Genomic DNA, 14,955 nt, shown 5'->3' with positions numbered 1-14,955 from the left:
CCCCCCCCCCCCCTCTCTCTCTCTCTCTTTCTCTCTTTCTTTCTCTGTCTCTCTATCTGTCTATTCCGTCATCAGTCCCATCTCTGCGCACGTAGCGTTCTGCCTGAGTCACAGAAAAATACATATTATAATAATTATTTAACATACCAACCCAGATGACGAAATACTGCAACGTCTGAGTGGGTGCTGAATGCTATCATTTGACTTTGAAGTTATAAGCAAATTTTATGTGAGATGCTAAAAAGTTATCGTATCCTTAAATTTTGATTATATTACAAACTCAAGACAGAAAAATATTTAATATTTCACTACAATTAACATTATAACATGTTTGTTTGTTTTCAGTGTGTACTCTTCGGTGTAATAATTATCACTGCTGTAATTATCATTTGCCTTCATCGACTTAATTTAATGCTTGTTTAGGCCACTTTGGGCTAGGTGAATTACGATATTTCAACTCAAAGACGGGTGTTCTCATTTTAAAAATCTACTGTCCAAGAATACGACATGCAAAGCTAAGAGACCTATACTTATCACAACGACGAAGGCATTTATTCTCTCTGCTGAGAGCTGCAAGGAGTAGGGAAAGAAGATGATATAATGCTGTCGACTGTTATGAAAGTATGATAATTTTAAAAACGATTATTGTGTGTACAAATGTAAGAGGGCGAAAGTTTGTGTTTGTGCTTGTTATGAGTTATGAGTGTTAAGTTATCCAGTGTTCAGTAGGGAGTTGGGGGATTAATTAAACTTACGCGTGAATCGCTGCTTGCAGAGGACTACCAAGTGTTTCATGCGGATGTAGTAGGACAGCCGACTATGCTCACTATGCAAATCATCAAAGTAAAGACAAGTCAAGACTCAAGTCACTTTGAACGTACCACTCCTTGATTCAAAGTACATTCCAGCAGTTTTTCAATTTTTGGGGGGAAAGGGGGGGGGGGTGGAGTCCTACTCTCCAAGTCCTGGCCAGGGTGACTCTCATAACTTGCAAAACCTTTGTAACTTATTCATTTCTAGCACATACATTTAATACCGTTATCATCTTTTTGGTACCCGGTAGCAGGAGTTGACATCACAATTAAAGACAACCGCCTGTTTATTATGAAGATTTCGAAGCTGTAACAAATGAATTAATGATCTTCACCCTAATAGTTCCCAAAGGAACCAAAAATATTTTGTCACTCGCTCGAGACCCAGTAAGCCAGTCATGTGCGCAAATTCATAAACCAATTACAAGTATAATTTATTTACTCGCTCATCTCTACTGGTTCTATGTCTAAACGGCATGGTTAATCCTATCCTGTGCGCAAGTCTATGTTATGTTCGTAAAACTTAGTATTTATGTCATCTGTAATGGTTGTTGTTTATGCCACTGTCTTTTACTGAACGTAACCGCATCCCGTTTGTTGTCGTTGTTTTATTTTGTTCTTGCTGTTCTGTTGTTGCTGTTGTAGTTATTATCATTGTTGCTGTTGGTGTGTGTTGTTGCTACTGCAGCTACTGTTGTACTGAAAGGACAACTAGGAGAAGTTTGGACATGAATAACCAGACATGAGTCAGGGTATTCTTCATCAGACTGATAATAGTGGGCAAAACAAATTGTTCTTTCCCTGCAGGGAATAATGCGTTTCTTGACCGTGTGGACACACACGCCATCTCAGCACAATACCTTTCAATGATAAAACAAACCGACACACACGTGTTAAGCCAATATTTCCATGTTGTTTCTGCCTGTCGTCTAGGTTTTCTGTCTCATTTTGCAGAATCGATCAGAACGTTCGCGTTGACTGCGCATATTTTGCCCAGTGCCCTTTGGATATGCCTGTTGGCATACAGAGTTATGCTCCATTATGACATTGTAAGATGGCGATTTAGAAACGAACAATAAAATTAAAATTTAAAAAAACTTTTTTTGTGCCGAAGTAGAATAAACAAGCACTCTCAATATATATGCATAACTCCCTCTTTCATCATCATCATCATCATCATCATCATCATCATCATCATCATCATCATCATCATCATCATCATCATCATCATCATCATCAAAAGTATTATTAGCAGCAAGAGAAGCCCATAGCAAAAGTACAATTCTGACCAAAAAAAGTGTTCTCGTCTCCCCCAACACAAACAGAGCAGTTTCATTTCAGTCTCCGGTCCGTGAAGATCTTTGTAATGTTGTTTCAGCCTTACCACTGTCGTACTTGTTGCGCTAGGCACGACTTACTGGAAGTGACAACCCAGAAACAACAGCAACGAAGTCAATAACAACAACTATACCATCAGCGTACTGAGACTGTTCCTTTCTTTGGACTGATTTTCAATTATTTTCTTCACAAAATGCAAAATCACATGCATTGTTTGTTTTGTTCTTCATTTTTAAATAATTCTTTATTATTTCATTTTTGCCTTTGGCGTTTTAGTAGTTACTTCATCATATTTAATGCATGGTCGGTAGTAAAAGGCGGCTCTTAGAAAGAAAAAAAGGGACAGTTTTTTTCCCTGAAGAAATATCGCGCCAGAGCTGTTGTCAATGCGTGATACTAATCACTTTTCAGATCATTTGCTTTCTCAAATTAGATTATGGATGGTAGATCTGTTTATTAACTTTTAATAACTTAATATTTCGGTGCTGTGGGTACTTTCTCGGCATGTTATTTATTATGTATCCCCCTCTTGGCCATTCCGACAGTTTCGGCTTTTTTAAAAAATGAAAGAAAATGTTATGTTTTATGTTGCTCTATGTTAAATAAACTTGATTCACTTTGTCATGGTAGTACTTAGCCATAACATAACTAACAATTTCAATGTCGCACACCATGGCCAAGCAAACTTGGCTTGAAATTTAGCGGCTCCTTGGATTTGTTCATCACTCAACTCCAGTTCGTTTCGATCTACAATCTACACATAAAACCCACATAATAGAGACGTTTGGTCGAACGGTCTTCTGTAAAACTCGAACTCGCGCACATGCATGAACACAAACACACACACACACACACACACACACACACACACACACACACACGCACACACACACACACACACACACGCACACACACACATACATACACACACCACAAAACACACATATACACACATACACCCATACACACATACACACACATGCACATATTGTTGGGGGGGGCGGGGGCTCTCGTGCTCTGGAGGTTAAGGTGTTGGCCTCTCATTCAAAGGTCCCGGGTTCGAATCCGGGTAGCGACCGAAACATTTTCTTCTCTAACCTTGTCTTCTTTCACCTCCTTTCCTACTCTCTAGCAATGTTCTGTTGTCTGCTTTCATTTCCACGTTCTGCCCCTACCCCCTCACCTCCTTTACCCCCGCCTCTGGACTCCTGACTCTTTCTGCAGCCTTTCTACTGCTACTCCTTAGCTCCTCCTTACTGCTGTCTTTCTGCCACACCCCTGATCTTCTGGTGGGAAAGATCTACACCTAGCCTTCTCGGACAAGGGCGAAAAATCTAGGAGGGCCAGTGTGCAAGTTGCGCACGTTAAAGATCCCTTGGTGGTCTAAAATCGATAAGAGTAGGCTTCGGCCGCCACCCGGGCAAAATTCAAAATTTCCTACCAACTGAAAATATTAGGTGTGTCCCGCGCCGTATACAGTTGCGAGCGCCGTAAAACACTTTACAAAAACAAACAAAAAAACACATTGTTGAGTCTACTGCAAAGGACAAAAAAAAATACGCATACTAAAGGCTAAACACCCGATTTACTTATTTTCTTTTATCTTAACGCTGTGTGTGGGTGGTTGGCGGGTGCTCTGGTGTTGTTTGCTTCTGCTTTCCTATCAAACATGTATCGTCCTTATCTCCCCTTCTTCTTTTTCATGTTTGTTACTCTCTTGTAACACCTCTAATCATTCTGACGCTCATGACTTTATGCAGTTGCGGGCGCCATAAAACTTCTACTAAAACAAAAAATAACGCTGTCTGATTTACCCCTTCCGTACAAATGTCTTTTTTCTATGCAAATTAATTATTGAACGCTAATCTCTCTCGTCATGTTGCGAGAAAGGTAAAATTTGAGAATGCCACTTAAAACTTCTGAAACAAGTTTTCATCGAATTGCTGAACATAAGAAGATTACATTCGTTCAACTAGTTCAAGTTTTGTAACAAGAGCCAAGCTTTATAATATTACATTATGTAGTACAACGCTTTAGAAAATATTTGTTACTCCGTCTTTTTATTCAGTTTTCAAACGACAATATAAACCTATCCGTACGCCTGGGTCATTTTGTACCCCCGGGGTTGTATTCTTCACATTTTTAGAATACTTCTAATATGAAGATCTCTTTGAAAGTTTCAGTATTTCTCAATAAATTATTTTGACAGACTGCTATGCAAAGCGTACGAATTGGATTAACAAGTAAATTTCCTCTTTGGAAAGTGGTGGCACAGAGTTCCCCAAGTCGTATGGATACGATAGTAAAACACGACCTACCGATAGGGTTAACTTATCCAATGATAATGATAACAGAAATAATAATAATAAAATATGTTAGTACTTGTATCGTTATTATTATTGTGATTATGATGATGATGATGGTGATGATGATGATAACGATGATGATGATGATGATGATGATGATGGTGATGATGATGATGATGATGATGATGATGATGATGATTGCTATTATTATTATCTTTATTGTTATTATAAGCATTATTAAATGCCAACAATAACGATGATGATGATATAAATAATAATATGTATTAACGATGATGATGATCAATACAATAGTGATAAAAATAACAATCATAGATATGATCATAATCTTAACCATATCAGTAACAAACAAAAATGAAAACAATAATGATATGATTATTATGTGTTTACAAAATTATTAACACTATTGTAACTACGACATTAGGAACATGGTAAATGGTGTGAAAAAATATCATAATTAGGATAATGATAAATAAATTATGTGATAGTTGCAAAATAATTATCATTATTACCATCAGTTTCATTATCATAAGAAACTCCAATGGATAACTCTGTAAGAGCGCCTAGGAATAATGAGGGTGGAAAAGGTGGGAAAGAATAGCGATGAGTTCTGTAAAAGAGACAATTTAACTCTAAAAGTAATTAATTATAACAAAATCCAAAAAGTGTGGGGGTGGGGTTGTAAGTGGAAGGCTATGAGAATATCCGTGTTTGTAGTGCGGTCAAAATTATTTAACTTTCGAACATAGACTGTCCTGCCTTTGCCCAATGACTTGTATCAATTTTTTTTTTTTACATCAATATTTTTATAACAAATGTTAACTGTAAAAACTAAAGTTGTTCCCGCTTCCGGATATTGGGGATTGTCTTGCTCGTGAGACAACTTCCTGGGCCTTCAGCATATTATTATTGTGATAGGGTGGCTGGCCAGTTCCTTTCCACTCCACCCCGCCTACTTTTCCAACTCACAGTCAGGCACGTGGCGAAAAAAATCGCCTCGAATCGAAGCTCGAACCCGGATTTTCCGCTTCGGAGACGACCGCACTAATCGCTCCGCCACTGCACCCTCTTATTCTGTATTCTAGAAAACTCCTTAATAAACTAATTACAAATCCAAGTGGGTGGTATCTACATATTTTTAAAGATTTACAACTGGGGCAATATTGCTAGTAAAAAGCAAGTTCCGTCATTTTTTTTCTAATCGCGACATTATGCTTATTGAGCATATGTTTTAAAAACCTTTTGTACTAAAATGTGCTCCCGTAAAAATAATTTCTGATAGCATATTTGCCACAAAAAAGTGTCACTGGTGAGCTGTGATGTATGCCATATGCGTTTGCAAAATATGAGTGAGAGGCGGGAGCTACTGTGAACAATCCCAATTTTCACGTGAGCGAGATTTATAGTATTTTGTTTTTAAAATTATGAAGAAAAGATTTTTAATATAGCCTCAAATGTTGTGGAAAAATACGATTAAGTTAAGACAAATTCCCACAAACTGCTGTGCAAAGAATGGGTGATACTCATTCACTCGTTAAGGAGATATTTGAGGACAAGTTGCGCTTGCCTATCGTAAAATCTCCCCTCCCTGGTAGATTTAGCTACGTGTATTGTGTAACAAACTGTCCCTCTTGCTCACCAGCGCAGCAGGATTTGCAGGAGGTAAAACGAGCGTGATAACCGAAAATTAGATATATACGAGTTTGTGCTGTTATCTTTCGCTCTGTTGTCCATCCTCTCTTGTGCTCCTTTTTTTTCCTCCTCAATTCTGTTATCAAACGACAGGTTCAAAAAAAATTTTAATTTTTACGCTTGAAAGGTCCTGTTGGCGTCTAGAATAGAGATGACCTCGAGCTTATCTAAAAGTGTAATTTACTTTTCCGTATAATCCTCCAACTCGTTCTCTCATTCGAAATAAGTTACTTGTTTATGAAATTGTTGGTCTATATTCTATGTAAATATATTCTAGTAGAGACGGAGGGTGTATGATATACGTGTCGAATGTTTCCTGACTCTCCTACTTCGACATAATTAGTATCATAGGTCTCTCAGCTGGGGAGGCAGACACAGCACTTTAGCTGTTGGTGTGGGTTTATTTTCTTTCTATTGATGTGCGCCCACAACTCTACTCTGGAGCAAAATGTGCCTCTTAGGTGAGAGTTTTAGCAGTGATTTAAATATGGGTTAAGTGTTAACTAACAAATGATTAAGAGCTGAGAGTAACTAACAGGAGCATTGACTAAAACGAAGTGTAATTTGTGCCTTGGATATTTTTACTTGATTATAATAAAAAAAGATGTGTATGTGAGTCCATTTGTGTGTGCATGTTGGCATGCGTGTTTGCGTGTGTGTATGTGTGCTCACATGTGCATTCTTGCATAATATGAGCAGGCATACGTGTGTCTGTATGGCTGTTAGAGCAAAAGAAATAACACTCACACACAAACACACACACTCACACACACACATACACACACACACACACACACATACACACACACACACACACACATATATATATATATATATATATATATATATATATATATATATATAGAGAGAGAGAGAGAGAGAGAGAGAGAGACAGACAGACAGACAGACAGACAGACAGACAGACAGACAGACAGACAGACAGACAGACAGACAGACAGACAGACAGACAGACAGACAGACAGACAGACAGACAGACAGACAGAGGACGAATGCTTGAAATCACCGATATTAGAATGTTATAATTTGTCTTGTTTGAGTTCTGTATTGTACCACATTATCCTTCAACCCCAACTTTCCCTAGCCACTGGTCAGTCAGATAGGGACTTTGATATCAAATGACACCAGCCACGAAGGAGAAATATTTTATTTCATATGAAAATAAAAATCACGGTGTATAATTGCGATGGTACTGGTTTATATCGAGAGTTTACTCTGACAATAAAATCGATAGATCTCTGTGTTAAAGGTCATGTGGCAGAATGAGAGGAAAAGAATCGTATAAAAACAACACCTGTTGCAGCGCTCCGACCACTTCTGTACCTTAAAAATGAACTAGAGATCTATCTACACTCTTCAAAATCGAAAACATTTTTAAAGATCACTTTGGTGATCACATCACTCTCAACAAACCTAGGTTATTTAAAGAGTTTAAAGGGCTCTACCTTCCTATTAACGCCTGTAATGTGGTAGAAATATCAAGTTAAGTTTGAGTGGTACTATATAAAAAAAAACCTCACAGGTTTTAGAACTTCATATGTGTGATTGAACGAGGGTCAAGACTGGTACAGAATCAGACCAAGTCAGTAAAAAATGAGCTTGCAAACTTGTTGCGCAGTCTAGAGACAAGATTAAATGAAAGGAAATAAAATGGAATAATCTATTAATTCTCCATTGGAAGAAAAAATGCCATAATAGTGCCTTCAATAGAAGGTGTGAAAATCATAAGCTGCTTTTAAATGTGAAAAAAACAAAAGAACTTGTCGTTGATTTTAGAATAAAGAAACTACCCCTGCAGCCACTCAAAATGAAGTGTGAAAACATCGAGCAAGTGTCAGACTATAAGTATTTGGGTGTTACAATAGACAACAAACTCAACTGGCGTGTCCACACTTCTCTCCTGCATAAAAAAGTGAACAAAAGACTATTTTTTCTTAGAAAGCTAAAGTATTTTGAAGTTGATAAAACATTGATGTCCATGTTCTACCATTCAACCATAGAAAGTATTATCGATTTTTGTATAACAGCATGGGCCGGGAACACAAGACAACAAGATAAAGAAAAATTAAATCGACTAATACGGAAAGCATGTAAAATTTCAACATCTTCATTTCCCTACTTGGATGAATTGTACATAACAGCTTGCACTAAGAAAATTAATTCCATCTTTTTAGACAACAAACATCCCTTGTTCCCTCAAAAAAAAAGATCAGTCAGAAGTAAAAGACCCATGCTTCTGATCTGTAACAAAGAAAGATACAGAAGGTCATTTTTACCATCATCTATCAAAATGCTTCCATCTTAACCATCTTGTTTAGTGTACTTACGACCTTAGAGCACGCATCAAAATAACATTGAGTGTGTATCTAGCTTACGATTATCATTGTTTATGTTGCTGCTCATTTATATTATGTATGTGATTGTAAGCCTACTTGTGTGTGCATGTGCGTGCACGTGTGTACGTGTGTGTGTGTGTGTTTGTGTGTGTGTGTGTGTGTGTGTGTGTGTGTGTGTGTGTGTGTGTGTGCGTGCGTGTGTGTGTGTACTCGTGGTGGAACACCAAACCAATGTGCCAGGATCTGGACAATAAAGATGTATCTTATCTTTATCTTATCTTAATAGAGAGAAACAAAATATAAACTCATAACAGAAAATTTGCACTAACACCTATGTGATGCTCACTAGACTCTACATGGTGAAATGAATGGCATTGAGAAAAGTGAGTCAGATCAAGTGGAACGTGATTCAAAACAATAGCAACAATAATATCGGTGGCCTTCCTCTTGCAGCTCCATCGTTATTCACTTCACAAAAGGGGCGTTACTCAGGTTCCAAAGTGCGGTCTGATCAAGGCTGTTGTTTTGTGATACCGAATTATCGTATGCCAATCATTAGAGGTGTGTCATATCTAGAACAGGCCAACTTCCAGGCAAATTAACCCGATTCTATTTAGATAGAAATGTTCTTTCGGATACAATCTCTCTTGCAGACACGATTAGTTGAAGATAAATAATAATAATATGAAAGTAAGACTTAAAAGCTCGGGCGAACAGTGTTTAGGTTTTGTAGTTGTTGTTGTTGTTGTTGTTGTTGTTGTTGTTGTTGTTGTTGTTGTTGTTGTTGTTCCTGCTTTTTCAATGTAAGGATGAGTCAATAATGCTGGTTTCATTGATTTCATTATTTTGACAAGCTCCTGATTTCAACACAATTCATCAAATTTAGTATTTAGATAAACGTGCTCCTTCGTGATCAATCCGGCCCCACAAACTGGAGTAATTGAAAAAAGAGAATTGAATCGCCATTAAGTAAAACTTAAAAACCCGGGCAAATGGTACGATTTTTGTGTTCGATTTGATGGTGAGTCATACAGTAATGATGTTTTCTTTATTACCCACAATGGGCTTTGAAATGGACTGCGTAGGGAAGAGCGGGGAGAACTGGTTTGACTTGCCACATTTTTTATGCTTATTCTCTTTCATGTGAAATACTCAGACCTGATGAGTTAGACATGAAAAATACGCAAAGAACATTAGCACATGTAAAGCATATTATGGAGTTATTTTTAATAGAAACTGAATTACACATGGTTTTAAGCGTGACAAGTTTACTAGTTGAACTGGGACAGTGGCGAGTAAATTGGAATAGGGATTGGGGTGAAGTGGAGCATGGGCAGATACAGTGGGACATAGACAGATAAAGTGAGAGGGAAGTTAAAGGCTACTTCTGCTAAAACCTCACAGCCATACACACACAAAAATGTTGACTTCCTTATGAAAAATACATTAAAAATACCACAAGCAACCCCCCCCCCCCCAAAAAAAAAGGAGGAGAGAACATGTTTTCTACTTGGTAGGCCTTACCACAAGAAAAAAAACCCTGGAATATTCAATCAATGTTTTGCCAGTTTTTTTTTTAAATCCCACCTCTGAAACTGGAAGGATAAAAATAAAAAAAACACCAAAAAAAACAAAAAGGAAAACAAAAACATCATCAAAGTGAGTTATGATATTATCCTAATAGGGCCTTGTTAAAAGGTTGTGAACTGGAATAGGGGGCAAAACAAACTATCACTTTGGGGAAAATAGCTGAGTTGGATACAAAGCCAAGGGATCTTAAAGCAGCTCCATCATCATCGTAAAAAAATATGCCCCTTGAATTGTTTTGCTAGGGATAACGGACACAGGTGGCAGAGAAGATCCATTTGCAGAAACCAAGCAACAAATCAATGGTGACAAATCCCCCACGCTCCTGTTATGTGATCTGACCAACCTGTTTCTGACCTTTCGATACGATTACCTTTGGGCTAGGGGGGGGGGGGGCATTGCACTGTTATGCATCCAGACTCATCTAGGTTGTACACTGCGAACACGGATGACTTGGTGTCTCTGCCAGAATTTGAAAAAACCTTAACCACGTTCTCTCTGTTGAAGGCCGACGCTCTCGCGAGAGAAATCGCCTTTGGTGTGTGCAGTGGCAAATCCAGTGGTCTTTGCGAAAATAATGGAATAGCTATTTCTTCACAAGTCTCCTGGTTGTCATTCCAAGACTATGGAACTTCAACACTGGTCTGTATTGCCATTTCGTAAGCTAACAAACGAGTCTAGTTTGTTGTGAGCTCATAAACCATGTTTGAAAATGTTTTAGCCTTTTGGCAAGTGTTCTTTCCTGTGCTTTAGAGAAAACGTTTTTGTATTGGTAATTCAAATGAAACCTTGCACCAGCCTGCTATTTCTCTTTGTGTACACACAGACCAAGTGTAGATTCTGACGTTCCGACGTCTACGACTGCTTCCTAGACGGTCTTACAACTCTTGACAGCTTTCTTCCTCCTTTTTTGGGACATCATGTTGGGTTGATCCTTTTTTTTAGTTTGTAAATGAAATGAGAAAAAACGTTGGTATTAGAAAGAAATATACAACTACATAGCAAGTATATTGCTTGCTGCATGCCAATACGCGAAAACAAATTAATGTTGTATTATTTTATATATCAACCATATCAACATATTCAACGCAGAGAGACAAAACTTGACCTTTAAAAAAGCTATACAAAAAAAAGCGGTTTTTGGAGCTTGAAAACAGAAACAGGGAGTTAAAGGACAATAACTGCAATCAAGGTTTATATTGAAGTTAGTAATATTCATTACGGTTGAGTAAATTATGGTACACCAAACCACATGTTTTGAGCCTTGTTCCGCTTAACCTTCGTCCCCGTTCTCCCTCTCTTCCTTTCTAAAACCAACCACCTTGATTCATCCCCAGGAGGATGGCTTGCAGCTCCCAGGAGGAGCACGATGACCAGGCCGCACTGCTAGAGCCTGACCGGAAGCGCCCAATGACGTCACGCTACCTGGATATCACTCTGATTCCAGACAGACCACCGGAACCCAGAGCCATGTTTTCCAAGAAACTGGGAGCTCGGATAGAACTCAGGAAGCAGTTGTTACTGGTGAGAGTTTACGCGCCTGTGGTTGTGAGTCTGTAGGGACCTTTGTTTGTTAGCGGGGGGTCATTGTGTGCCAGGATGTTTGGGGTGTGTGTGTGTGTGTGTGTGTGTGTGTGTGTGTGTGTGTGTGTGTGTGTGTGTGTGTGTGTGTGTGTGTGTGTGTGTTTGTGTTTACGGGTTAGAGGTGGATCTGTTATTAAGGTATTGTTCTGTTATATTATGTGCTGTTAAAAAATTAATAAATTACATTTTTATTGATCCCAGAAGAGCAATTTGGTTTACTATGGCAAACATACATACACATACATACACAAATACATAATTATAAATGCATATATAAATACACACGCACATATTACACCAGTACAGAACAATTTCACAACCGCCCATTGCTGGTGACTACAGCACCGCACCCTGGACAATAAGGGCGAGAATACAGGTTCCGAACCAGTTTTTCACAGAAATTGGTGCGTTTTGTTTGTGTGTGCGTCATTGTGTACGCGTGTTTACTTATGTCTGACTGTGTCTGGGTTAATCTGTCTATGTAAGTGTGTTGTGTGTGAGCGTGTATATACCGTACATGTGTGCGTGTGTTTGCGTGCGCGTGAATGAATGCGTGTATGAGCATTAAACGTGATGTTGAGTATATTTGTATCGATTGCATTATTTGCATCTATTGATCGTACGTCTCTTTATTCATTGTACTTTAATGGATCATGTATTTAGCTATTCTGTTAGGTACTTGTAATGTAATCGTTCTCTTCTCGTCTTGTGTGCAAAAAAAAATTAAATTAAATGATAAAAACAATGTTCTATTACCTTGTAGGGATAAAGTGCGTAGAGCTCTGGTTAACACTGCATTGATGCTTGGTAGAACCAGCTTGATTCATAATGTGACTCTTACAGACGTACACACGCACACATATGTACCTACCCCCCCCCTCTCTCTCACACACACACACACACATGCACATACATACAAACACACATATGCATACATATATAAAAACCCCCCCACACACACACAAATACACACGGACCATAAACACAGAATTGGTTACCGGATACCTACAATGCGCGTGAGAGGACTCGAGAGCCCAGGGAGCCCGTAACTCTTGCAGCAGATGGTAAGGGGCTGAAAAGTAAAAATGTCTAATCTAGATCGAAGGAATGCAGGAGCCTTGTAGCTTTGACAAAGTAAAAGAAAAATGGAGAAGAAAGAAAACTGTTACGCTTCCCCTTAAGTTATGTAGTCTCCAGTAGCTTCCAATTAGACCCCCCCTTCTCCCCCCCCCCCCCCCCCCCACACACACACACATGAAAAGAAAACGATAACAATAACAATAACAAAATAAAACAATACAGTAACATTCTATACAGCTTATTCTTCAAGATGTCTATGTCCCGTCCCAAACTTAAATGTAATAATCTTTAGATTTTAGATAACGCAGTATAGGGCACAGCTCCAAGTATAGCTTAGCGCAATATTCTAGATCTCACAGCCTTGACAAAAGCGAGATTTACCACATTTGGTGACAGTGAGATTTACCACATTTGGTGACAATGAGTTTTACCACATTTGGACGTTTGGGAAGAAAAAAGTCCGACAACATCTGTTTGGTTACAATGAGATAGTAGTTGTGGCTTCGGGTTTGTTAGTTGTTGTTTTTTTTGGTGTTTTTTTTACAAAATGTTCAATCATAATTATTAATTAGTTGAATGGTACACAATGTGTCGTTTCAGATCTGGAACCGAAAAAGAAGTCCACATATATCTATGTCTTCTACGGCCGCTTCAGTTAGATGCGATGATTCTTGTGGGCTTTTACGTCAGAGAATTCCGTAGGCCTGAATAACACGATGCCGCTTCAAACAGTTAAATGCTGTTTCGCAGTAAAAGACGGGGAAAGATCGGGTTACTGTTTACACTGGCTAGATGAGAGAGAATTGCAAATGAAGGACAGAAATTTGCTTAACTCCGCTAGGCTACCATCCACAATGTGATTTACATACGTGTCCAAATAAACGAGCTCGTTCCGATGTTATTTTCCTGTATCGTTCTTCTCTTTACATAAGTATTTGAAAGAGCATAATATTCAGACTTCATAGTTTCTATTAGAATTTATATTGTACGATCGTTATAATATTCAATAGGGATAAGTTGTTGTTTTGAAAAGATGTAGGCTGCCAATTACGGGTGTGTTCTGTCGGCACATGGGTATATAATACTGTACATCGGTTGTTGTTGTTGTTATTGTTGTTGTTGTTGTTGCTGTTGTTGTTGTTGTTGTTTGTTGTTGTTGTTGTTGTTTGTTGTTGTTGTTGTTATTGTTGTTGTTGTTGTTTTTGTGTGTTTTGTCCATTTCATTTTAAGCGAATGTTTTGAATGCGCAATTTGACTCAATTTGAGTCCCCCAGTTTCATGTGTTCCAGTGAAGTAGCAACCCTTTTAACATTTGGTAAACGACTTGAATTCACGAATTTCTTTATAAATCGCCAAGATCACGAACTTAAGTCGCGTGTGAAAAAGCCCAAACAAAACAAAACAGAACAAAACAAAAATATAAAATTAAAAGCAATAACGGGAAACTTTGGCTCTGCCGGTCAAAAGTAACGCTAATTTACATGTTTAAAGATCAAAATAATATACCTAGGAATGAGGCAGCTGTTAATGCTTCCGAACTATCTGCCCTTCATTACTGGAGCAGATCTGGTTAAACTGGATTCATCAACAAAGTTCTAGTTTTTTTCAGCTATGGTGTTCAACGTAGGCTACAGCGTAACCTTTGCCAAGCATAAACCCGATACAAGGCGTTAACTCATACTCATATACTGAGAGGACTTTTATACCTGGATAAAAGTTGGGGGGTGGGGTGGGGATTGGGGGTCCAGGTCGTAGATTATCACCAAATGCAAACAAATTATGGTTTTGAATGATACCAACAGAACAGAGCTAAGTGAAATGGTTTATAAATCAGAAAATGTACACATGTGACGTCAAACATAAATCTATTCACAAATTGGTCCCAACACGACTTTTGAGGAACTCTGTAATGTCTTTTAAAAGCTACCAACAGTTTAAGACAAAATTTAGCTGGGGAAATTGGTCCTCTATTTTAAGTTGTGTGTACTCTCCCCTAATATTGCATTTTAAAGTTCTATCCCCCAATGACTTTTCGTGTGAAAGAGAAAACATACCAACATTATAACAATTTCAAATAGTTTTTGAGTAATGTTTAGATCTGTTACCGATTGTCAGTGAAAGGATTCACCAATAAGAAGTCGATAAGATATTTTAAATTTTAGAGGAAATATTCTTTGTTTCAGA

General features: G+C 38.2%; 1 protein-coding gene across 1 annotated transcript in view; it reads left to right on the top strand.

The window, feature by feature from the left end:
- The window catches only part of LOC101864480 (small conductance calcium-activated potassium channel protein 3), a gene marked incomplete in the record, with an annotated part of 39,011 nt that overhangs the window by 14,125 nt on the left and 9,931 nt on the right, over positions 1-14,955 (top strand). Inside the window, 1 exon segment of the mRNA XM_005107366.3 lies at positions 11,445-11,631. Within this exon segment, the coding sequence (XP_005107423.2) occupies positions 11,445-11,631 (187 nt within the window).

The sequence above is a fragment of the Aplysia californica genome, unplaced genomic scaffold (assembly GCF_000002075.1).
Source record: "Aplysia californica isolate F4 #8 unplaced genomic scaffold, AplCal3.0 scaffold00597, whole genome shotgun sequence".
NCBI lineage: Eukaryota > Metazoa > Mollusca > Gastropoda > Aplysiida > Aplysiidae > Aplysia > Aplysia californica.
The sequence above is the reverse complement of the archived record's forward strand: the minus strand, read 5'-3'. Positions and strand labels throughout refer to the sequence as shown.